Source organism: Misgurnus anguillicaudatus, chromosome 12, assembly GCF_027580225.2.
Source record: "Misgurnus anguillicaudatus chromosome 12, ASM2758022v2, whole genome shotgun sequence".
Taxonomy (NCBI): domain Eukaryota; kingdom Metazoa; phylum Chordata; class Actinopteri; order Cypriniformes; family Cobitidae; genus Misgurnus; species Misgurnus anguillicaudatus.
The window spans coordinates 19,548,196-19,572,540 of NC_073348.2; the positions used below are offsets into that span (position 1 = coordinate 19,548,196).

Below are 24,345 nucleotides of genomic sequence, written 5' to 3' on the forward strand. Positions count from 1 at the left end.
AACGTTTTTAGAAAGGTTCAGTCTGTTGTTATATTAATGGTCTAATAACGTTTTTAAAAACGTTATTGAAACGTTCCATTCACCATTATATTCATGTTCTCAGAACGTTTTTCTAACGTTCGTAACAGGTTATAAAAACATTGTTTAAACGTTCTTACACAGTACAAACGTCCAGTTTTTTAGACGTAGTATTAACGTTATTGTTTGGTTACAAGAACGTTTTTAAAAACGTTTCTAGAATGGTTCGGTTTACTGTTATATTACTGTTCTAAGAACGTGTTTCAAAACGTTATTAAAACATTCCATTCACCATGATATTAATGTTCTAAGGACGTTTTTAAAACCGTTCTTGAAACCTTCAATTTGTCATTATATAAAGTTTTAAGAACGTTTTTCTAACGTTTGTAACTGGTTAGGTTTAGGTATCAACAAATACTCAAGGTTATGGTATCGACATCGGTATCAGACATGAAAAAGTTGTATCAGCCCAGCCCTAGATTTAAAGAAATTTAAGTAAATGTAAGGATGAGAAAAATAAAAATGCCTAGTCCTGGATTAATATCCTAATGCTTTTTGGCATAAATAAAAATCTAAAATTTTGAGCTATAAAATGAATTGTTGGCTATTGCTACAAATATACCTGTGCTACTTATGACTGGTTTTTGTGATTCAGTCACATTTTATTTAATCTAATTGATTATTTCAATGTTCCAGTCTTGACTCAACTGTGGGGTGGGAAGGCTAATGAATAATCGTTTAGCTTTCCATTTTATAATTTCTATATTGGAATTTTAGAGACAAATATAATTGCAATAACATTTACATACAAAAACTTTGAGAATATTTAAGTGAAAGGAATGTTATTGTTTAAAATATATATAAAAAAACATTGTTTATATGAGTGATGTAACGGATTTGCCAGGTTTTTCCCTCACTCACTTCACCAGATCAAAATCACCCAATTACTAATCACGATCACCTGACACACCTTATCATCTCTGCACCATTTAAGACTCTCACACACAAACACACTGTCCAGTGCTAGCAATGTTTGTATGCTGCATGGACTAATCTGACTCTATCTACCAGAGGCTTCCAGTCATTGTCATCATCTGTGTTGGATATTTGGATACTCTGGAATACACCTGTGACTGGGTGGTGTGTTTGTGCCTGCTCTTCACCTGGACTTTCATTTTTTACCATTACAATTTACCACAACTTTTAATAAACTGTTTGATTTTACTCTCTGCCTCTGTTGTCTTATATCAAACAATAACGTTAATACTACGTCTAAAAAACTGGACGTTTTTAACGTTCCTAGAACGTTTCAACCGAATGTTTTTGTAACCAGTTACAAACGTTAGAAAAACGTTCCTAGAACATTAATATAATGGCAAATGGGACGTTTCAAGAACGGTTTTAAAAACGTCCTTAGAACAGTAATATCATGGTGATTGGAATGTTTTAATAACGTTTTGAAACACGTTCTTAGAACATTAACATAACAACAAACCGAACCATTCTAGAAACGTTTTTAAAAACGTTCTTGTAACCAAACAATAACGTTAATACTACGTCTAAAAAACTGGACGTTTTTAACGTTCCTAGAACGTTTCAACCGAATGTTTTTGTAACCAGTTACAAACGTTAGAAAAACGTTCTGAGAACATGAATATAATGGTGAATGGAACGTTTCAATAACGTTTTTAAAAACGTTATTAGACCATTAATATAACAACAGACTGAACCTTTCTAAAAACGTTTGGAATAACGTTCTTATAACCACACATTGACGTTGATGCCACGTCTAAAAAACTGGACGCTTTTAACGTTGTAAGAACGTTAAAAAATAAACGTTTTCCAAACTTTCGTAAGACGTTCCGGGAACGTTTTTATAACGTAAAATTGTTAGCTGGGAAAGTGCTTTACAGACCTCGGACACAATAGAAGACATTGTGCATGCCGCTATTTTGTAGCTAGCAGCTACTGTTTGTTGGGTAGCACCTGAAGCTAACAAACGGAGGGTCACTGCCAGTCTTTGCCGAAGATCTATTGGCATACCATGGGTTGACTGATGACTTATAAAGGGTTGTAAACGACGAACCAAATCGTCAAATCGACTTGCCGACATACGAAAATATCGGAAATGCATCTCCTCATCCATGTCCCGCATCTGTTGGACAAGCGTGACAAACTCTCCTTCGTGTTCTCTCGTTTGATGCAATGGTCGAACACCCCATCTTCTGTCATTTCGTCGTCGTCTCCTTTTTAGTAGTTTTAGAAAAATAATCTGTTCTTCAATGTTTAACATTTCAAGCTCCAACAATAGTCGCTGTCGACATGCCGCCATTACTAATACTGACTGTTTCTTACAAACATACACAATTCGGCTGTTGCACTGCTGCTACTGTTGGTTAGATTTTCGTGGATACTGCCAACTAGCGGTCTGCATATGTAAATACACGTCGACGCGGACAACGACGCAGAAGTATGACCTACGCACGACTATAACGAGCCCTTTAAGTATCCTCACGCTTTTTTAAATGGGTATACGGAAATCCTTGACCATTTGTATACTGTGTATACCGGCGTATCACGTTGGATTACGAATAAACAAGAAAAAACAGAGTTACAAGACCATAGCCTACTCTATTAATCTTTTTCATACTGAGCGCTTCATTTTCGCGTTATTTGTAAAGCTCATTCATGACTCCCATTTCGCGTATTCGCTACTAGCATCAATGGGTTTCGAAAGCAGTAAACTCAGCGCGTCATATTCAGCACCAAGATGACTGACATATATGTAAGGGATAATGTAGAGGCAGCCGGTAGTTATCGGGAAATAAGCCCCGACAGTTTGATCAGGACCCGACGCGAAGGATTGGGTTATAGGGCTTTTCAGAAATACTCCTCATTATTTCACACTAATTTGAGGGTTTAAAATGGTTAGGGTTTGAGTTAAGGGTAAGTTGGGGTATCTTTGATTAAAACGTTGATCCAGCATCACATCTTACTTGGTGAAATCACGGCGACCGTCTTGTATCACACTGAAGGGGCCCACTTCGCGACAACTACCGGCTGCCTCTACATTATCCCGCTTATTACACGGCTACTTGCCACATAAGAAAAAAACTGGACATGAATATGAATTTGAAACATATTATTGACATATTTGTTTTAAATTAACATTTTTATCCTACCGCGAAACTTTGGACAGATACATAAAATGATCGTAATAACCTATTAAGATCCTCTGCTTCACACTTGTCTGTCTCCATTTTTTTTCTCTTTTCAATCTTTGAGAAGTTTTAATGCCCATTCTGTATTTTTTTTGTGTGTTGGCTTCGTAGCTGTCATGCTCTATTTTGTCAAGTTCAGTCTCAGTAAGCTCTCTGTGTCTTGTCGTTGTTCGTTCTTCTATCCACTGTTTAAATGTTTTGTTTTTTCCGTACATGTTAAAATTAATGTCAAAATTTTCCATTCTTAATTGTGGTTGTCCAGTGTTTGTCACAAGATGGCGCCAAACAGTAATCTTTATTGGTGCGGAGCGATTTTAATTGTACAAGTAGTACCGGCTATGCGTTATTACTTTGGAGCGGTTATTATTTGAAAATAACGAACCTGCAAATGTCTCAACTGACCAATCAGAATCAAGCATTCCAGAGAGCCGTGTAATAAATATATATATATATATAAAATACAAAATGAAAACGACTGAACAAATCAAACGAACGCAAGCAAGCAGGGAGGCCCCTATTGGCCGGGGCCCCTGGGCTCAAGCCCAATCAAGCCCAATGGTAAGTCCGGCCATAAACAAATACATACTTACCGTTGGTAAGTAGTAGATGCTGTAGATCAGTGTTTCCCAACCTTTTTTCATACGGCACACCACTATACCAAAAAGCATTAAAAGAAACGCACAGACCTCTATTGCAATGCTTAAATGACTTGTTAAACTGGAATATTTTACTATATTAAATGTAGTACTCACATTCAATGCAAGTACTTGTTTTGATGAACACAAAGATTATATCCTGGCTGGAATTGGTAACATTGACACACACAGTTGTGATTTTAAATTTTTCCACGGCACATCAAACAAGCTGTCACGGCACACTAGTGTGCCACGGCACAGTGGTTGGGAAACACTGCTGTAGATGAGCCCCACAGCACAGAATAGGCTTGTTCGACTTCATGCGGCGCCGCAAGAACCGACAGCCGGATGACGTCAAAGTACCGCGACAGCGAGACGAAATTTTGACTTCGTCTGATTTCTCTAATCGTTCTCGCGTTACGTTGACGTCACCCGGCTGTCAGTTCTTACAGTGCTGCATGAAGTCGAACATATCTAATATCTGCTTTGAAGTCAACGGGATCCGCAGCTAGATCTGCTGCTGCAGTATATATCCCGCAATTTAAAACTAGTATTAAAAAAAGAATATCAGATCATGTATCTGTGTACGCAACAGAATTAATTGCTATGGTGGTAGCCCTTCAGTGGGTAGAGGATGTAAAACCAAGCTTAGTAACAATTTGTTCTGATTCCTACGCAGCATTAATGAGTCTTATAGTGGACTAAAATCATCAAGGCAAGACATTACCCAGTAAACAATTACGGTCTTTCAACGTTGAAATATGGTTGAAAATAAGTCGGTCCGCCTTGGACTGGTTTACGACGTGATTTCAACTAAGTAGTTTTGGCTGGACTGTTTGACTACGTGTTTTCAACTGACCATGTTTTCAACTCATAATCTACCAGTAAACAATTGCGGTCTTTCAACGTTGAAATATGGTTGAAAATAAGTCGGGCCGCCTTGGACTGGTTTACGACGTGATTTCAACTAAGTAGTTTTGGCTGGACTGTTTGACTACGTGTTTTCAACTGACCACGTTTTCAACTCATAATCTAAGACAGCTAGATAATCTGTTATACATGCTAAAACAACGGAGAAAACAAATGACCAAACCATGATTATTATTATTGTAGATCATTCTTGTTAATGATTGCGCTTGCGTACTCTATGAACACTGAGAGACACCGTACTAGTGGAAGTGCACATGAGTCCTGTTGGCGCTGATTTATATTTCCCTGCCGGGTTGAAGTGTTTAATTTCGGTTTGTTGCCCGTGGCTGTGTAAGCTGTATATTGAATATACACTACAGATGTTTATGTAATAAATACGGCTGGTTTGGATTTATCATGGGCTCTTCACTCATTTCTACAATTATCTTAAGTAAATGTAAAGAGTTTTACATATTACGTCAAAGTTATAAAAAATATGAAACTGTGATTGTGGTGCAATGAGGATTCATGATCTATTACCCCACCCCACCAGGTGGCGATAATGCACCATTAAAGGTAGTTGCCAACCGCCATAAAACTGAAAGAAGAAGCAGCGAAGAGGCGTGAATGTGACGCGAATCTTCCACCCATCATCACAGAGAGAAGCCCAACCAACCGCCAGATTACAGAAAGCTCTGGACTGCTCATAGCAGGGATTTTCAAAGCTGTCCTGGAGGACCACTAGTACTGCACATTTTGCATGTTTCCCTTTTGTGACACACCTCATTCAGTTACCTTACACACCCAGTTCAAGTCTTGCAGTCTCTACTAATGAGCTGAAAATTTAAACCAGGTGTGTCTAATGAGGGAGACATGCAAATTGTGCAGTACTAGTAGTCGTCCAGGACAGCTTTGAAAACCTCTGGCTCATTGCATTGGACTGACCTATGTTTACTGCGCTCTGAAATCTGTGTTGGTATATGTTTATTGCACTCTGTGTTGGTTACTGGACCGACCTGTTTATTGCAGACTGTGAAATCTGTTGGTTACTTGACTGTTTGCACTATTTAAAATGTGCTGTTTTATTAAAGTTATTATAACCCTTTAAAGCTTTGTTTCATTTTATAAAATGTTATTTGGTATGTTAATGTGGTCCTGTTTTCAACATTGAAAAGATGGACGAATGTGGACCAAAATTAGACGTTGAAGGTCGACCTGATTTGAACGTTGAAAAGATGGACGAATATGACGTCTTTTCAATTTTCATTTTCAACCTTCAATGGACCAAAATTAGACGTTGAAGATCGACCTGTTTTCAACGTTGAAAAGTTGGACAAATTTGACGTCTTTTCAATTTTCATTTTCAACCTTCAATGGACCAAAATTAGACGTTGAAGATCGACCTGTTTTCAACGTTAAAAAGAAGGACAAATTTGACGTCTTTTCAATTTTCATTTTCAACCTTCACTGGACCGTAATTAGACGTTGAAGATCGACCTGTTTTCAACGTTGAAAAGTTGGACAAATTTGACGTCTTTTCAATTTTCATTTTCAACCTTCAGTGGACCAAAATTAGATGTTGAAGGTTTACGTCTACTCAACGTCCAATAGACGACTTTTTGCTAGCTGGGTATATTTGAGATACTTGCTAGTTTGTTAAGAGTTAGTAATGTAAGTTTGATAACATTTTTGTGGGTTCCTGCTCATGTGGGAGTGGAGGGGAATGAAGTGGTTGATAAGCTAGCTAAGGAAGCTCTAAAACATTCAGAAATAGATGTCCAAATTACTTTGAGAAAAAATGAAGTTAAAGGGAAAATTAAAGAATTCATAAAAAAACAAATGACAAAAGGCATGGAATTGTGACAGCAAGGGTAGGTTTATGTATAACATTCAACAGCAAGTAGGAAATGGAAGATATGTTGTCAGGAACAGAAAAGAAGATACAGCAATTTCACGCATCCGAATGGGTCATACTAGATTGAATCATTCTTTGTTTAAAATAGGAAAACATGAATCAGGTCAATGTAATTATTGTAGTCAGCCAGAAACCATAGAACATGTATTAATAAAGTGTAAGAGATATAAGAATGAAAGGTTAAAACTCATCAATGAAGTTAAAAATATGGGGGTTGAAGCATTCAATTTGATAAATATATTGAAAAAACAAGAAAAACAAAGTATTATATATGGTTCTATAATAAAATATATTAAAGACATAGGAGTATTTGATAGAATTTAACCTTTTTTTTTTTCTTTATACGTTAATGCGAATGTCATATGCTTACCAGTGCTTCACACTCCAGTCCAGTTGGTGGCGGTAAATGCACCATAAGTTGGTTTGCCATCCGCCATAAAAAGTCAATAGAAGAAGAAGAAGAAGAAGGATCCGCAGCTTTTACTCACAATCCCACAATGCATTTCATTTCCTGGTTACCACTGACAACGCGATGTAACCAAGCAGCATGGCGGCGTTGTGCTGGATTGTTGTTTTGGTATATTTACAAAGCGCACTGTGCATTGAGCAGACAAATACTACCGGCAGCAATAATATCACTTTCAAGGAAACGAATGACACTTTTACAGAACAAGACGAATCGTATAATTTTACGGAGTTAGGATTCACTCCCACTCCTCCTTTACCAGATTCAACCGCGCGGACATCCGAATCTGTGACCAGGTCCACAGACAACTCCATCCCCGACACGGCACCCGAATCACCGCGATCAGCAGTACCTCTGCCCGTCTCCGGCGTCCTTCCTGCTCCGGTAACCGAAGGTTAGACCGCATTACCTAGACTAGACATCTCTCTGAATTGTCTAACTAATCTGTATCTAATCTGATTCATTGGATAAACCAAAAATATATACATTTTATATATAAATACCCTTACTTTCTCTTCAGTCCTTAAGTTATGCCCATGCAACTTACAAAAGGAGCAGTGTGACATTAACTGTTGCTGTGATCCAGACTGCACAGAGGAACGGTCTCTATTCACTGACTGTTCAATAAAAACCATCAGGTAAGCACTTCATGAACTATTCAAATGCAAACAAGGGATGAATGAGGTGCATGTATGCCATAGACCAGTGGTTCTCAAACTGGGGTCCGGGGCCCCCAGGGGGGCCACGAGATGGTGCCCGGGCGGCCCCAGTTTTATTACATTTTATAAAATACATTATTTATCTTGAATTCTGTGAAATTAAACCTAAAAAATATAAGGCAGCACTACTTTGTATAATTGAATGTTTTGTTTAATTAAAATGTGAAGTTTTTAGAACTGTTTTTTGTCATAAATTTTCTTTGGGGGGGGCGCGAAGGAATGCACCATACACAAAGGGGGCTGCACGCTGAAAAAGTTTGAGAACCACTGCCATAGACTAACATTTTATGTTGGTATTTACACTTTTTATATGCTTACAGTAGTGACCCCAGACTGTGCAAACAGGATGCAGTTGTCTATTCACTGAGTGCAACAACAGACGGTCTGTCACGTGTAGATTCGTCTGTCCAGCAAGTGGTCAACCCTGATGTCTTCTGTATTCAGTCTGCTAACTGTGCGTACATCTACATTTATGCATTTGCTAGATGATTTTATCCAGTGACTTACTGAGCATTCAGTCTATATGGTTTTTAACAGTATGTGTTTTTCTGGGATTGAACCCATGACCGTTAAGTTGCAAAATGCTCTACCCATTGGGTTACTAAACACATCTGATTGGTTAAAAGGATTTCTTAAATTGTTGTTATGTTTTTTCTGTTTTTGTGTTTTATTTAGAAAAATAACAGCATATAGGGCAATAATAACATGGAAGTGAGAAAACAGTTACAGAGATTTTATTTCTTTAAGATATTTGATCTATATAAATGCACACTTGGAACAATAAACTGTCCATGTTAAACATCAACCATGGCCTGTTTTATTTTACAAACAAAGGCTTTGTTTACAACACATCTATTGTTTCCTTTTAAGATGAAGAAGGAATCTCATTCGGCACTCCCAAAATTCCCACAGAGGAAAATTTCGACTCTCTTTTCGACCAATTTGTTGGATTCTTTTTTGGCCGCATGAGGGACAACGGTGCACAGAGCCCTCAAATAGGAAATTCCCCTGGATACCTGGTAAAATAGTCAATATTTAATAAAAGCACAGCGTATCTTGATGTCCAATTGTAGTTCCTAATCAAGTTAACCCTAACCATGTACTGAAGCTTGCATCAGTTTTGAGGTTAATATGATTACAGTGAATCAATACATGTAATGATATTATCCCTCTCCCCACAACATATTGATTTCTACAATGTAAGATGTTTCCTATTTTACAAAACCTTTATTTTCTGTTTGAATGGGCCAGAATTGGATTACGTCCTGTACCACTGTGGTTTGTATGTTCTCCTGAAAATACGCCATTTGAATTGATTAACCTTTTCACAAACTGACATTTCTGTCCGATTTACCCATAGTATGGAGATATCATTCAAACAGTAAATGAGGCTGCTGAGCGGGAATTTTTCACTATCCCTGCCTCTGCGGGAACAGCCCACTGCTTAGATGCAAACCCTGCAGGTAGGACAGAGCAAAAACTTATTTAACTTTAAAGGGCGTTTTGCAGGTAAAAATTTTCAACGAATTTGTGCAATTTGCTTGTTGATAATAAACATTTAAACTGTTATCCATTGTATTGTATGTTGTTGGGTATCACAAAACCCGAAAAAGTATGAAAAAGTACAGCAATTTGCAATGATTCTCCTTTCCCTCACAACGCACTGTATGACGTCACGCTGGGGAGAGAATTGACCAATGCCGCCTTGAGAGCATTGAGAATGACAATTCACCTTATTCCCCCACGCCCCTTTTTAATTCTTCGCTCTTCCGCATTTTGTCAACCGCCTTCCGCTGCTAATATGGCACAGTGCATTCGGTGGTTAGTTTGGTGGTTAAAAGATTGTTTGTAGTTCACTATAACTTTAGCGAAATGACAAATATCGCTACTGCTGTAAATGTTTTAAATTAGGAGGACGGTTAAAACTTCATATGACGCTCGGATAGTCTTATATTGTCCCATCAATCGTCTCGTGGTTAGACGATATGAAGCGGCCGCGGCAAGTAACCTGGCATATTTAATTACCTCGTCCTGTCAGGAGTTGATGGAGCAGCATTGAAAATTATTAAAAGTATGTCTACCAATATTTACACAGTGATTTCGTCTTTTTTAAAGCAAATGTGCACCTTAGCCAGTCCAATAACTATTTCGTTTTTATGTGGTAATGTATGATAGAATTCATTTGCAAACTTGTCAACACTTATTCCTTCAAATCAGGAGACTTAAATCATTTTAAGTGGAATCTACAAAGCTCACATACGGTTTAAGAAATTCCCTACAGATACTATCTGATCACATTGTAAAGGTTTATATAACTGTATGACAGGTAACATCTGATCAAATTGTAAAGGTTTAATATAAATGCACAACATCATATCACATTGTAAAGGTTTAATATAACTGCATGGCAGGTAACACCTGATCACATTGTAAAGGTTTAATAAATGCACAACAGCTCACATTGTAAATGTTTAATATCACTGCATGACATCTAATCACATATGAAGGTTTAATGTAACTTTACAACAGGTAAAAGCAGGTCACACTGTAAAGGTTTATAAAGATAACTAGACTAAGAAACAGCTAACTTTTCAGCAAGACCACCCTGCAATAAATTAAGACACAGCTTTATCAGAGTCATCAGGAGCTGATCCCAAGCGTATATCTGGAAGCTGTTGGTGTATGTACTGGTAAAGTGCTTGGCAACTGTGTAATGGATGCAATATCAACCCTCTGTAAAGCTGACAAAGATGGTTGTTTCTCAGCAAAGATATGTACATTTGTGCCAGCTTAACACATTGAAGCGGTTTCTTCGACAGGGTTTACAGGACTAGGCCTTAATTATATTAGGACATTTTAGTTTTTACAAACAAACCTTACAAAAAAACAAGACTGGTGCGCATCTTGTGACAAAACAATGGCACTCATATATGTTGAGGTATGTCAGTACAAGGTGTTTTTACATTTTTGTAGCTCAAATATGCATTTTAGCCTGGTACCAGCATAAGCCCTGTCTGAGAAACCGCACCATTGTTTTCCCATATCAGATGTAGGTTGCTTCAGGTTGAGTTGTGATTTTAAAGTGTAGTTGTGGTCAGAGACGGATGGATCCTCCCATTGTGTTTCTGCATCACAGTTTAGGAACATGTTGATTGTATCATCCTCACAGTTGTTCACTGCATCACTACACATCAATGCATCTGTGAAAACAATATAACCATAAACAGTTTTATGTTAGTATTTAAAGTAAAGTTGCATCATGAGAATTAATATATAAATGGCACCCATACTTAAACAGAACAGTGTGTAAGAGAGAGATGCATTAAAAAGAGACAGTAACATTATACATACAGCCTCTAAATTCAGTGTTAAATAATACGTTGTTTAATAGGTCATTATCAATATCTGAATGAGAAATGAACTGACATTCTAGCATCTGAAATCTCAGCAACTTGTAGGAATCACGTGGGCTACTGTAATAATGTAATGTACTATAATATCTCGTTGTACTATCGTAAATATATAAATATTGGTGGACAATTAAAACCATTCAAAATAGTTGCATTTTATAAACTAACGTTACTGATCTTAAGTGTATTTGTAGAACGGACTTCACAAATCTAACTTTAGACGAACGAGCACATAGTTAGCTAAGATAGCTTACCTGAAACTGGACACCTTTTCAACACCCGGCGTGGTTTAAAGTTACCGGACCATCGTAGTCGAACCATTGCCTGGGATAAGGGTGTTCCTCAGTCGGCTTCCCGTCCGTTAAAATTGGTAAGAAACAAACATAAAGGCGCTTGAATGAACTTTTTAAGCTTAACGCGTCGCCTTCAGTCACTGCCTCAGCTGCTCTTCTTCTATGCGGCCGGAAGTACGTTGACAAACTGAGCGCTATGGCGCCGCCCTTGTTGTCGTGAAAAATAAGGTGAATAGAAAGACGAGTAAAGTACAGTTCTGATAGCGCAGATAATAGATAAATACATACATACATACATACATACATACATACATACATACATACATAGATTGATAGATACATAGATAAGATAGATAGACAGATAGATAGACAGACAGACAGATGGATAGGCTAGTATAGAGAGATAGGCAGACAGCCAGATAGCATAAGGTTAGCATATCTTCGTGTAGAAAGTAAACAAACAATTAACATACTCGTGCATGCTGGCTTGAGGGGGTCCATGATCCTGCCTGAAATGGGTGTAACTTTATGCGATCTTCAGCACAAACGGCAGCATGTCTCTAATCCTGGAAGGTGAGTGAAGCACGTCACGTCTGTTCGCGGGTACCAGCGACCCAAACGCACTCACTTTCTTACAGCCAGTAGCGGAATTGCAATCGAGAGAGTCGGGACTTTCCCGGGCCGATCTGATAATAGTTATACATTTCGAGTTATATTAGCAACACCGTCTGGCGGCGTGATGTGCGCCGGTTCCCGCAGCCCGCTGGTCAAACTGTGCAGGCAGCCTCTCTGCTCAATAAAGTATTTAAAAGTGCTCAACCTGTTCGGCAGGTCCAAACATGTACAGGATTTATAAAAATACGGTGATCAATGAGCGGTTCCTCCTCAAATGGCTTAGCCTGTCGTGATGTAAAAAGCCGCCGAACGACTGTTTATTACAGTATGTATGCGGTCGGATCCGAGTATGCTGCAGCTGCTGACTGCTGCTGCATATAAAATGATCGTGTGATTCGTTATAATCGCATAAACATTAAAACAAAGCATCCTTTTATTTCACAAAACAATATATTTGAGATATTATTTGATAGACTAGTAAGTGTGGATTAAGGATGTTTAAAAATCTCTAGCCTGGTGGTCAGGACATGAATGGATCAAATCAGCAGATTTGCGAAGTTTTATTTATCTCCACATATATCATAAATAATAATTAGCAAAGTAACTTTGCAGTATAACACATTATATATTTCCTACGATGTATATATGATTTCCAAATTATATACGTAAGTATTAAACAGCAATAAATGTCTCATCTATCTCTATGGCTCTGGCTGAGTCTTTCTCCACTTCTCCCCAACGTGACGTCATCGCAGAATTGCGTTAAAAAAACCGTTAATACCAAAAACGTAAAAAAAGTGGTCTTTAAGACCATTTTTGAGACATTTTAAAAATTATACACATATCTTGAGTGATTTATGTACCCATTAATCGACAGTGGTGGTTAACCTGCAACATACACTTTAAACAAAACAACTGTAAACGAGCAATTTAATAAGTAGACTTGTTTTTATAGCCTTTCTAAAGGACCAGACAAGCCGATGTATCAGGAGCTTTGATTTGGCACAAGTCTGTTCAACCCTTGAGGCTTTAGACCTGAGAACTTATACTATGGTCAACATCTGTTCAGTGAGTGTTTTATTACATTTTAGGCTATATTTACACGACAACGATTTAGTAGAGAATGGCAAAGTGTGTCCTTTGCGTTGTTGCAAAATTTCCTAACAGGGTATGTAAACGAACACTCAAACCGCATACATTTTTTCCTGTAAATCATTGTCGTGTAAATGCCCCTTCAGTCTTTAAAGTAAAGTCTACAGGAAGTGCCTTAATGTTACAATATCTTGCTTGTTTTCCAGGGAAAGAACAAAGATGCTAATGTAAGCCAACCTTTTTAAATATTCTTTACATGCAAGCTGCTTTTACAGTAATTGTTTTTAAGAATTATATTTTTAGATATTAAGATATGTTATCTTAGGTTATTGGTGTAAAAGTGGCAGCCATCACCCTTGAGTCTTTGGAGGGCACATGGACACCGGGGGACCCCGCTGAGAGTTCAGCCTATGTGCCTGTGCTTTTGGAGTCTGGTGATGTCTGCAACAATGTTGTAAAGCAGGTATGTGCATTTTTAAGATTTTAAGATGCTGTAATCATGACCTAAGCAAGCGTGGTCATAAGTACTGTTATGTTTTTAGGTGAAATACATATTCCGATACAGTAAAACTGGAGAAATCCTGAATGTGACGGCATCGGTTTTGCTGGGAGCTATAAAAACCTCCATGGTGCCTATACAACAGGAGTTTCAGATTACGTTCCTGCAGGTGCCTTGCTACTTTTATTGTATTGTCTTAAAATAATTGTGAAATAATTTCCATTTTCAGTGCAGCATGTAATAATATGTTGTATATCGTTTGACAGGAGATATCTGGCACAGCAGGGTTGCGATTCAGTGGGAATCCCGGTTATGTGGTGGGACTGCCTCTTGTGGCAGGAACGAGAACAGCAGAATATCCTTTAATAGAAAACTCTTCAGACAGCAGGAACGTTAGAGATGAACCTGTGAATTAAAGTATTTCTTTACTATGGTCCATAAAATTAAAGTTAATTTATGTTAATGCGTAATTTATACTGAGAAATAAATAGAAAATTAAACTACAGTTAAGCTGTTGTTTCCTGGAAAGATTTCAGATTAATCAATGACTAGGCCTTCGTTATAATTATGACATTTCAGTTGTTTTGAGAAACAAACCTTACAAAAAAGCAATACTGGTGTGCATATTGAGACAAAATAATAGCTCTGATATGTTAAGATATGTCAGTACAAGGTGTTTTTAAATTAAGGCAGCTCAAACATGCATTTTAGTCTTGCACTAGGATAAGCCCATGAATTACAGTTGTGCAACCTGTGCATATAGGAGTCATATACAGAAACAATTTAGTTTTTTAAAGGGACACTCCACTTTAAAAAAAATGCTCATTTTCCAGCTCCCCAAGAGTTAAACATTTGATTTTAACCGTTTTGGAATCCATTCAGCTGATATCCAGGTCTGGCGGCACCGATTTAGCTTAGCACAATCCATTTAATCTGTTTAGACCATTAGCATTGCGCTAAAAAATAACCAATACATTTTGATATTTCTCCCATTTAAAACTTGACTCTTTTGTAGTTACATCGTGTACTAAGACAGACAGAAAATTAAAACTTAAAAAAGCATTTTTCTAGCAGATATGGCTAGGTACTATACTCTTATTCTGGCATAATAATCAAGGACTTTGCTGTCGTAACATGGCTGCAGCAGGTGCGTTAATATTACGCAGTGCCCGAAAATAGTCCCCTGCTATTGAAAGTTATGGGGACTATTTTCGGGCACTGCGTAATATCAATGCGCCTCATGCAGCCATGTTGCGACAGTAAATTCCTTGATTATTACGCCTGAATGAGAGTATATTTCTTAGCCATATCGGCCTAGAAAATCGCAACTTTTAATTTTCCGTCCATCTTAGTACACAATGTAACTACAGAAGAGTCAAGTTTTAAATAGGAAAAATATAAAAACTCTTTGGTTATTTTTTAGCGCAACGCTAATAATTGTCTAATCAAATTCAATGGATTATGCTAAGCTATGCTAAAAGTTGATTCCAAAACTGTTAAAACAAATGTTTAACTCTAGGGGAGCTGGAAAATGAGTATATTTTCAAAAGTCCCTTTAAGTTTGGACTACTGTTTGCATTTCCATAATAGACTTAAAGGTAAATTGTGTAACTTTTAGGAGGATCTCTTGACAGAAATGCAGTGGAATATACATAACTATATTATCAGCAGTGTATAAATTAAACATTTGATCACATTACATCACAGGTCCCCTTACATGGAAAATCGTCATTCTGCTCCGCCATACTATAGCCCTATACCAGGGGTTGGATTCCTGGTTCTGGAGGGTGTTTTTGATTAAATTTGGAGCTAAACTTAGTTTGCAGGACAACTTTGAATGCCCACCCCTGCCCTAAATGGACAAACTTCTCTACAGGGTGGGTTTCGTCATTACGTTGTCCCAGCCTGTGGGGTTTACTATAGCTTCGCTATGCTGCATTTCGAAAGAGATTGGTGAGCTGTGGCAGAGTAATTGGTTGCTATTTGCAATCTTACCATTAGATGCCACTAAATCCTACACAGTGGACCTTTAAATACGTATCCAAAGTATATGATGTATGCCAACAGCTACATTTTTGGTGCAATCCTTGACACTTGTTTTACTGGAATTGTTCAGAGCACTGATCCCAAAGGATCATTGACCATCTTCCAAAACTCGGGAGAGCAGGATTGCTTGCTTGGCTCATCCCAGCGTTCCCCTGTCCTTTTTGGTATAGACATGGTATCTGGCTGCACTCTTAAGTAAGTGTCTTGCTTAAAGGCGGGGTGCATGATCTCTGAAAGCCAATGTTGACATTTGAAATCACCTAATCAACAGAATCTGGTCCTTCTTTTGATAGACACGCCCCACACATACGCAACCCAGGCAACAATGTCAGTCAGTAGACATGCCCCTCACTGCTGATTGGCTACGAGTGTGTTTACTCGGCCCGACTCCAAAGTGTTTTTCAAAAATCATGCACCCTGCCTTTAAAGTATTCAAAATAATGATTTAGTATTAAGTTGTAATTTTGAATGTATAACATCACTGTTGCATCTAATGAGTTTATGTTCATGTATTCTTAAGCTTTTAGATGCAGTTAATTGCTCCCTGGTATCTGAAGTCATTTTATCAGTGCTGAAAGGGCAGAACGTCCCTGACCACGTGGCCTCGTTTGGGAATTCCTTGCCTCAGAATCCACTGGACTGGGTCCCAATACAGAACCAAACCATAACATCGGTAAACAAACTTCTTATAAAAAACCCTGCACTTAAATAAACATGCTAGTTCTCACACTTTGAGAGAAAGGGGAAATGTTGACATTTAAAATTAGTTGGTGGTTACCATGATGATGCAAAGCTGTTTTGTAAAACAATATCTTTATGGTTAACTAAGAGCACACAGACATGCAGCTTGCCACTGTCTTACCATCTTGAAGTAAAATGGACCAAATACGGAACCTTGGTGAATCCCCAGGCTCAGATTGTCAGCGTCATGGGAACAGTCCTTACTAATACCAGCAGTTTGGTAAGAAATTGAATGACTTGCTTCCTTAAATGCATTTAGTACAATTTTGAAGAAGAAAAAATCAAATTTCATTATGAGAAAGTGGCATGTTTTAGCTAACATTGGCTTTACACTTGAATTTAAAGGTTTTTCATTTTTGTTTCTTTAGTCCCTGCTTACCAGTGCTAGTGGTCTTCTGTCTGTTACTACCTCTGTAAGCTTTGTTGATGTGTCTGCATCTGCCAGTCCAGGATATAAAGTTCCTCCTACGATTGATGCTAAACTACCCTTTGACTTCTTCTTTCCATTCGTGTAATGGAAAGGTATTTGTCAAGAACATTTCAGTTTCTTTATTGCACTACTGAAAAACTGCTTTTCAGAAAACAATGTCTAACAGTAAGATCATTTTAAAATGGGTGCTATGTTGATAGCTGGATGAGAATTATTAGAAGTACTTAATTTCATACTTGTACATAATGTATATTTATTGTATAGTAATAAGTATTGTATATAATGCACTCATAAAAAATAAAGAATACTTTCGTACTTATATGGTTAAATAAAATGGGTTTTTCAATGGCTGATGCATACAGCGGGTAAAATAAGTATTGAACACGTCACAATATTTCTCAGTTAACATATCTCTTAAGGTGCTATTGACACGAAACCCTCACCAGATGTTGCCAAAAACCCATGCAATCCACACATTCAAAGATATCAAACCATAGATGATCATAAATCACGCTTACTGAAATGTACTTAATAATTTGAACAAAAGCTTTTGTTTGTAATAAAAGCTTAAAGGAATAGTCCATTTTCTTAAAAGAAAAATCCAGATAATTTACTCACCACCATGTCATCCAAAATGCCGATGTCTTTCTTTGTTCAGAAAAACAACAAATATACCCCTTTAAAGCACAACTTCTCGTCTAGATCCGGTTGCCAGCGTGACCCCACGCAATACGTCAAGAGGTCACAGAGGACGAACGCGAAACTCCGCCCCAGTGTTTACGAGTGTGGTGAAAGAGGACCGTTCCTACGTTGTTGTATGTCAACTGATACTAATTAATGTCTTTGTGTCAGTTTGTTGTTTACAATGGTCCGCAAATGTGCGTTTTATATATGTAACATGTGACCTCCCTACGTCACTACGCATTTACGTTAGGTCGCGCTAGACCGAACCTAGACGAAAAGTTGTAGTTTAAAAGAGCATATTTTTTTATTTTTCTTGTAAAAAAATGACAATCGTTTCGCTAGATCGTTTATAGTCCTTTGAAACTCCGTTGAAAAAAACGGTTATTTGTTGAGTTAAGTATTAACTGTTGGCGTCCACCAAAGACCACCAAAAAGAGAAAAATCCTGCAATGTTCTCCCCAAAAAACACAATTTCCTCTCGACTGAACAAAGAAAGACATCAACATCCCGGATGACATGGTGGTGAGCAAACCATCTGAATTTTTCCCCCAAGAAAATGGAATATTCTTTTAAAGACGCCTCCTGCATGGACAAACTAGTTGCATGCATTGCTCAGGTGTGATTTTGACCCGTTTATTCTTTCACACAACAAGTCTTTAAATCTTTTTGGGCCTCTTCTATGAAATCTGAGCTTTAGTTATTTTTTTAGATTTTCAATTCATCTGCTGGGCCATTCTAGCAGATTTATTTTCTTTCTCTGAAACCAATTGAAAGTTTCCCTTGATGTGTGTTTGTGTTTACCCATCCTTATGAAAATTAACCATGTTTTTTGTGGTAAAAGTGTTGCAATCATGTTTTTTTTTTTTGGTGTATTAATTACTATTAGCAAAACAATGGTTTTACTATAGTAACCATAACTTTAGTCATTGAAAACCATGGTTTACAGTAACGATAGTTTTTTTTAACTGTAGTAAAACTATTGTTCATTTTTCTTGCATGACACCTTGGTATTTGATATGCCATCAATTGAAACTAAACCACCTGTTACTATTTGCACTGACAAGGGCCAGGATTGCTTTTTTTATTACTGACGGTCTTGCCTTTCCAAGCCTTTTGGCACCTCCTTTTCTTCAGGGGTCCAATACTTTTTCCTGCGTCATTTTACATCATTACACATAACTTCATTTATTGACATCTATGATTTAATTTCTTTGCATGTGTGGATTGCATGGGTTGTTCGCAACATCTGGAGAAAATGTCATGTCAACAGCACCCTCTGAAATATATTCACTAAAACAAAATAATGGCGTGTTCAATATTAATTGACCCGCTGCAAATATACAGAGCAAATGAGGCATACACACATTTAATCGAGTTAAATAAATGCTTATTTTTATAATACATACTTAAAATTCACAAATGCATCTGAAAACAGAAAATGTGCACAATCCTGTGGCAAGTTTTGAAATGGATGTGTGAGCAAAATGTCACTTCTGTTTACTGGCTCAATGGTTATCAGGCCAATAATTTCAAAATGGACAAACATCAACATATTAGTCCATCACCACTTCATAGGTTTTTTACTACTTCCCCTTCATTTTCTGAAACACACATTCACTTTACAGTGAGAAAAGCAGCTAGTGCAATTTATAGATAAAACAGTAATACCGATTTAAAGATTCAGAATAAAAAAAATAAATCACATAATAATCTATTGATCTAAAAATACGGTACATACGCTTTGTGTAGTTTATACATTTCCCATTTTTGCACACAAAATTTGACCTCTTTACTGTACATAAAAATTATTCCGTTATATGTTATAGATCTGCAAGACTTGCACTTTAAAGGCCTGTTCACACACAATAACAATAATTATATTTATTGTAAATGCACAATTGCTTCAAATTCCAATGGATTTTAAATCGGCTGTCAATGTTTTGTCATTGACCAGCTGGAAAAGGAATCGCTCTGAAAGTAATCCTTATTATATTATTTCTCTGTTTCATTACTGTTATAGCTGTAAAACTTTACTGGGCAGTTTCCTGGACATGGTTTAAGTCTAGTCCTAGACTAAAATGTATGCAGTGTGTCCTTTTAAGAAGTATCTCTTGACAGAAATGCAAAATAATATACAAAACTATATTATCAGAGGTGTATGAAGACCTTTTTATAATGAACCGTTATGTTTTCATTACCTTAAAATGAGGCGTTTTTATCTACATACACAGAGGGTCCCCTTACATGGAAGTCGCCATTTTGTGCCGCCATGTTTCTACAGAAGCCCTTAACGGACAAACTTTTTTACTATGTGTGTCCGACGATGACATGTTTTTCCGGTGGCGGCTACTGTAGCTTCTCTATGCATTTCAAAACAAGTGGTGAGCAGTGGACTGAGCCGTTGGTTGCAATTCTCAACCTCACCACTAGTTGGCGCTAAAATTTACACACTGCACCTTTAACTGTAATCAGCTTGCACTGACATTAAAACACATCATCAGTGTTATGGTTTTGTCTCAAGATGCGCATCAGTAATGTTTTTGTTAGCTATATTTGTAAAATCTACTAAAATGTCCCAATAAAACTAAGGCCTAGTCCTGGATTAATCTAAACCCTGTCTGGGAAACCGCCCCCATATGTATAATTTTTGGTGTGAACCAGCCTTTAAACTTATAACAGAGTGACAACATACACAATGCACTGTATTATGCATTTCTTCACATTTCATATGGAACAGATAATTTATGTACACCACAGTCTTAAGTTACCAGTAACATGTGATGTGTTTTAATAAGCATTCTGCTGGACCCCCCGAACATCAATACTTAATATCGTGCTGTTTCAAGATGGTCTGAAGCCTGGTGTTTTCCTGTTCCTGTTGAAAGAAAAAGACACATATCAAACAACATTCATGCAAATGGTTACAACAGTCATTTTGAGAGATATGTACTTACTATTTTTGTGTTCTGGTCTTTAAGTTCATTAATTTGATGAACGAGGTTTTCATTGATCACCTTCAGTTTCTGAACTTTGTGATGGGCACGATTTTTCACTGACACCAGGATACCTTACGACAAGCAAACACAATCAGGATACATATTACATACATTTCTGTATATAACTCAAATAGTTTAATATTGCACAGTTGCTTACTGGAAAACTGTAAAATGTCAATGAGTTAAAATCAGTCATATACCATTTATGATCCTGGCCACTCTCCATAGCCTAAGCAAGATGAGAAGGCCCATGGCATCAAATGCATCTTCGTTTGAGACATATACAATATCCAGGATAAAAGACACCACCACGACAATCCCGTCAAACACCTCAAACTTATGCCGGAAGAATTCCAGGCGGAAAGCGAAGATTTTCCCACACAGCTCCACCATGAAAAACGTCAGAAGGGAAAGGCTGAGATAGTGGAAAATCTGGAACAACGACAGTATCATTTAGACAGAGATTTATCACACAATATTCACTGACGTCGTATTTATGTTGACACAAAACACAATTATATCCATGGCGTGGTGTAAATACATTTTCCTCAAAACTTGTACTCACCTGCGGGGCAATTTTGTGATGATCCGCTTCAATGATAGACAAGTCGATAAGCAACTCGCACAGCACAAAAATGGCATCCAACACCACCAGGCACACAACAACAATCTAATCAACAAAAAAACGCAACGAAAAGCATCACCAAACTACCTTTAGTTGCATAATAAAAGGCGTTGTTTTTAAATAGTTTACCTGAAACTTATCAGCCTTGTATAGTCGCCGTAAGGAGTCCCTGAAGCTGACCTGACCCAGCTGTTGCCCCGTTGACAGCTCAAAGTCATCACCCGCATCGTGCACTTCCTCATCGTGCCACTGCGGAGCGCTGTCATGCTCATCACCCACAGTAGTGAAATGCCTCAGAAAACGGGACATTTTGCCCAGAGTTCACATGAGGTGGGCCTGAAGGTTAAAACTTGTTTTTTAAATAAAAGTGCTTTGTTTTTAAACAGAACCCTTATTATTAAGAGTGCTTAGGCTTGTCTTCACTTAGACCTTTACTGTCGTGCATATTTTCAAATCTTTCAGCAGGAGAAATTAAAAATGGCCATCCTCGTCAGTAGGTTCAATAGATTTACACAAGAAAAATGTGGGGTGCTGTTGAGTTTTGGAGGGCATCCTCTGCCCATGTTAAAGGGATAGTTTACCCAAAAATAAAAATTATTTCACCATTTACAAACCTGTGTAAATTTCATTGTTCTGATGAACACGAAGGAAGATATTTTGAGGAATGTTTGTAACCAAACCAGTCGGAAGCCCCACTGATTTCCAAGTATTCTTTTTCTTACTATGGAAGTCAATGGGGCATCTGACTGGTTCGGTCACAAACATTTCTTAAAATATCTTCTTTCGTGTTCATCAGAATAAAGAAATTTATACAGGTTTGTAATAACATGAGATTGATGAAAGAATTTTAATTTTTGTGTGAAGTATCGATTTAAATCGCAGCATACCGAAGCCAAAATGTTTAAAAAAAAATAGAAATAGAATAGAAATAGAACAATAAAATACTCTCATAATATTTGTTGCAGAATGCCGACACCTTTACAAGTTTACAAATTTAGAATTTATTCAGTTTAAAGGTGCAGTGTGTAATTTTTAGAAGGATCTCTTGACAGAAATGCAAAATAATATACAAAATTATATTATCAGGGGTGTATAAAGACCTTTCATAATGAAACGTTATGTGTTTATTACTTTAGAACGAGACCTTTTTATCTACATACAGCGAGGGTCCCCTTACATGGAAGTTGCCATTTTGTGTCGCCCTTAACGGACAATTTTTTTTACTAAGCTGTCTCCGAAGATGTGGCGGTGGCGGCTACCGTAGCTTTTCTATGCGTTTCAAAAGCGAGGGGTGAGCAGTGGACTAAAGGGCGATTTATAGTCGTGCGTAAGTTCTACGGCGTAGGCTATCCGTAGCCTCTGCGTAGCTCTACGTATAGCCTGACGTGCACCTCGCAAAAAATTGTAAATACAAATTTTAATTTTAACAGCGCGTCAGATCTACGCGGACCGCAAGCGCTGTGATTGGTCCACCAGAACCCCTCCCGTCAGGTAAAAAAACTGTGTCATAGGTATTTCCATTTGTGACGGTGAAAACAAAGATGAGCCAGGTTGAGGAGTGATTTAACTCAAACTGCATCAAAAGTCGCTGTTTATTTACTTCCATCATTGCGGGTCTTCTCAAATTATACACAACAAGTTGCTGTTTCTTCTTTATTTGTGGGTTAACTTGCTAAGCATCTTCTTCTTTGACGTTCGCGCTGCTACTGTGGTTACACGCGTGGTTACTGCCTACCAGCGGCCTGCGGGTGTGTTTGCACGTCAACCCAGATGACGACGCAAAAGTATAAATGAAAACCAACGCGGAACCTACGCCGTAAGACGTACGCACAACTATAACGAGCCCTTAAGCCGTTGGTTGCAATTCGCAACCTCACCACTAGATGCTGCTGAAATTTACACACTGCACCTTTAAATAGACATCTATGTTTATTGATGAATATTTGATGATGGGCATTGCTTTTCAATACTCCTTAGCATTACATTGGCTACAATATAACTCAACACACTGCATGTACTTAAAAACTGGTTTTTATAAATGTTTAACAACGATAGAGTTTAAAGTTTTACTTTTCAAGGACTATATGAAGTATCACACGAGAACTAAATTCTAAATAAAAACTAAATCCACTTTTTAACCCATTACAAGCAACTTATATCAATAACAGATTCTTACTGCTTAAACACACGTGCAAACAAATATTAGTTCATAATAAAGACAACAGTTAAATACATCAGTGATATGGACACTTGCCATTTAAATATCCCTCAGGTTTGCAAACAGTGTCCACGAGCACAATCTTTAACACAGGCAACTCGTATTTAGCAGACAATGCAAACGCACCGGACGCAATGCATCATAAAACACTGACATTTCTTCCTTTTGTGACTTAACTCGTGATTTCCTTCAACATTTGGACCGTCAGCTGACAGACTTTACAAACAAACAGGCGTTGATGTATTTAAATGTAAAAAAGTTTATTGCTTTATAAGTAAGTGCTCATCTTATTTTAATTCGTTTAAACGTGATGTCTTTTTAGCGCGTGATGCAGACTATAACGTTACGTGCGCGAGTTTAAAGACAGCGAAAAGTCAATGCAGCAAAAGTCATTGTTAAATATTTAAAGTTAAATATTCACGGTAAATATAAATGTTTACCTTTTATGTTGACAGAAGAAGTGTGGCCGGTGGTTAACGCAGCACTTGATCGCAGTTTTCGGGAGCAAAATTCCAAAATCTGCAAAAACTTTGACCCTTAACTCCGACTCTACTGAAGTCTGGGGAGATCTGCACAGGATTCAGGATGCAGTAAAGAGGAAGTGACATGTGATCTTTCCCCAAATTCTAGGAAAATTGACACATAACTTTTTTGACACATTCAATATCTCTTATATGTAAAGAGTTTAAATCACATTAATTTATCTTTAAAAATGTCCTAATATGTAAAATTCATATATATGTTTGGTACCAATATGTACCTCTGAGGTACTAATATGAGCTCTTTACGTGCAAAATAAGTTTTTGAAAGGGT

General features: G+C 37.5%; 2 protein-coding genes and 1 long non-coding RNA gene across 4 annotated transcripts; 1 reads left to right on the forward strand and 2 right to left on the reverse strand.

Moving 5' to 3' along the window:
- The first annotated feature begins 7,183 nt into the window (after window positions 1-7,183).
- On the forward strand, window positions 7,184-17,143 carry tctn1 (tectonic family member 1). Of its 2 annotated transcripts, none has more exons than XM_073874081.1 (14): window positions 7,184-7,558; window positions 7,685-7,802; window positions 8,207-8,337; window positions 8,754-8,902; window positions 9,244-9,346; window positions 13,157-13,269; window positions 13,500-13,520; window positions 13,619-13,756; window positions 13,836-13,961; window positions 14,059-14,147; window positions 15,896-16,027; window positions 16,352-16,511; window positions 16,668-16,799; window positions 16,948-17,143. In XM_073874081.1, exons 1-14 carry the CDS (start codon window positions 7,246-7,248, stop codon window positions 17,092-17,094), a joined length of 1,872 nt encoding a protein of 623 aa, XP_073730182.1. In that variant the 5' UTR covers window positions 7,184-7,245; the 3' UTR covers window positions 17,095-17,143. The 2 variants fall into 2 exon arrangements, with proteins under 2 accessions (XP_073730182.1, XP_073730181.1); XM_073874080.1 differs by having other exon boundaries at window positions 7,185-7,558; window positions 8,204-8,337.
- Window positions 10,260-13,114, reverse strand: LOC129450453 (uncharacterized). The gene is made up of 2 exons (XR_008646347.2): window positions 11,548-13,114; window positions 10,260-11,083 (listed from the first exon to the last, which is right to left on the reverse strand). It is a non-coding gene; the product is annotated as an uncharacterized lncRNA (long non-coding RNA).
- Window positions 17,144-19,068: 1,925 nt separating the features above from the next.
- hvcn1 (hydrogen voltage-gated channel 1) lies at window positions 19,069-24,131 on the reverse strand. The gene is made up of 6 exons (XM_055208901.2): window positions 23,973-24,131; window positions 21,444-21,650; window positions 21,255-21,359; window positions 20,890-21,121; window positions 20,648-20,760; window positions 19,069-20,568 (listed from the first exon to the last, which is right to left on the reverse strand). Exons 2-6 carry the CDS (start codon window positions 21,621-21,623, stop codon window positions 20,512-20,514), a joined length of 687 nt encoding a protein of 228 aa, XP_055064876.1. The 5' UTR covers window positions 21,624-21,650; window positions 23,973-24,131; the 3' UTR covers window positions 19,069-20,511.
- Window positions 24,132-24,345: the final 214 nt, after the last annotated feature.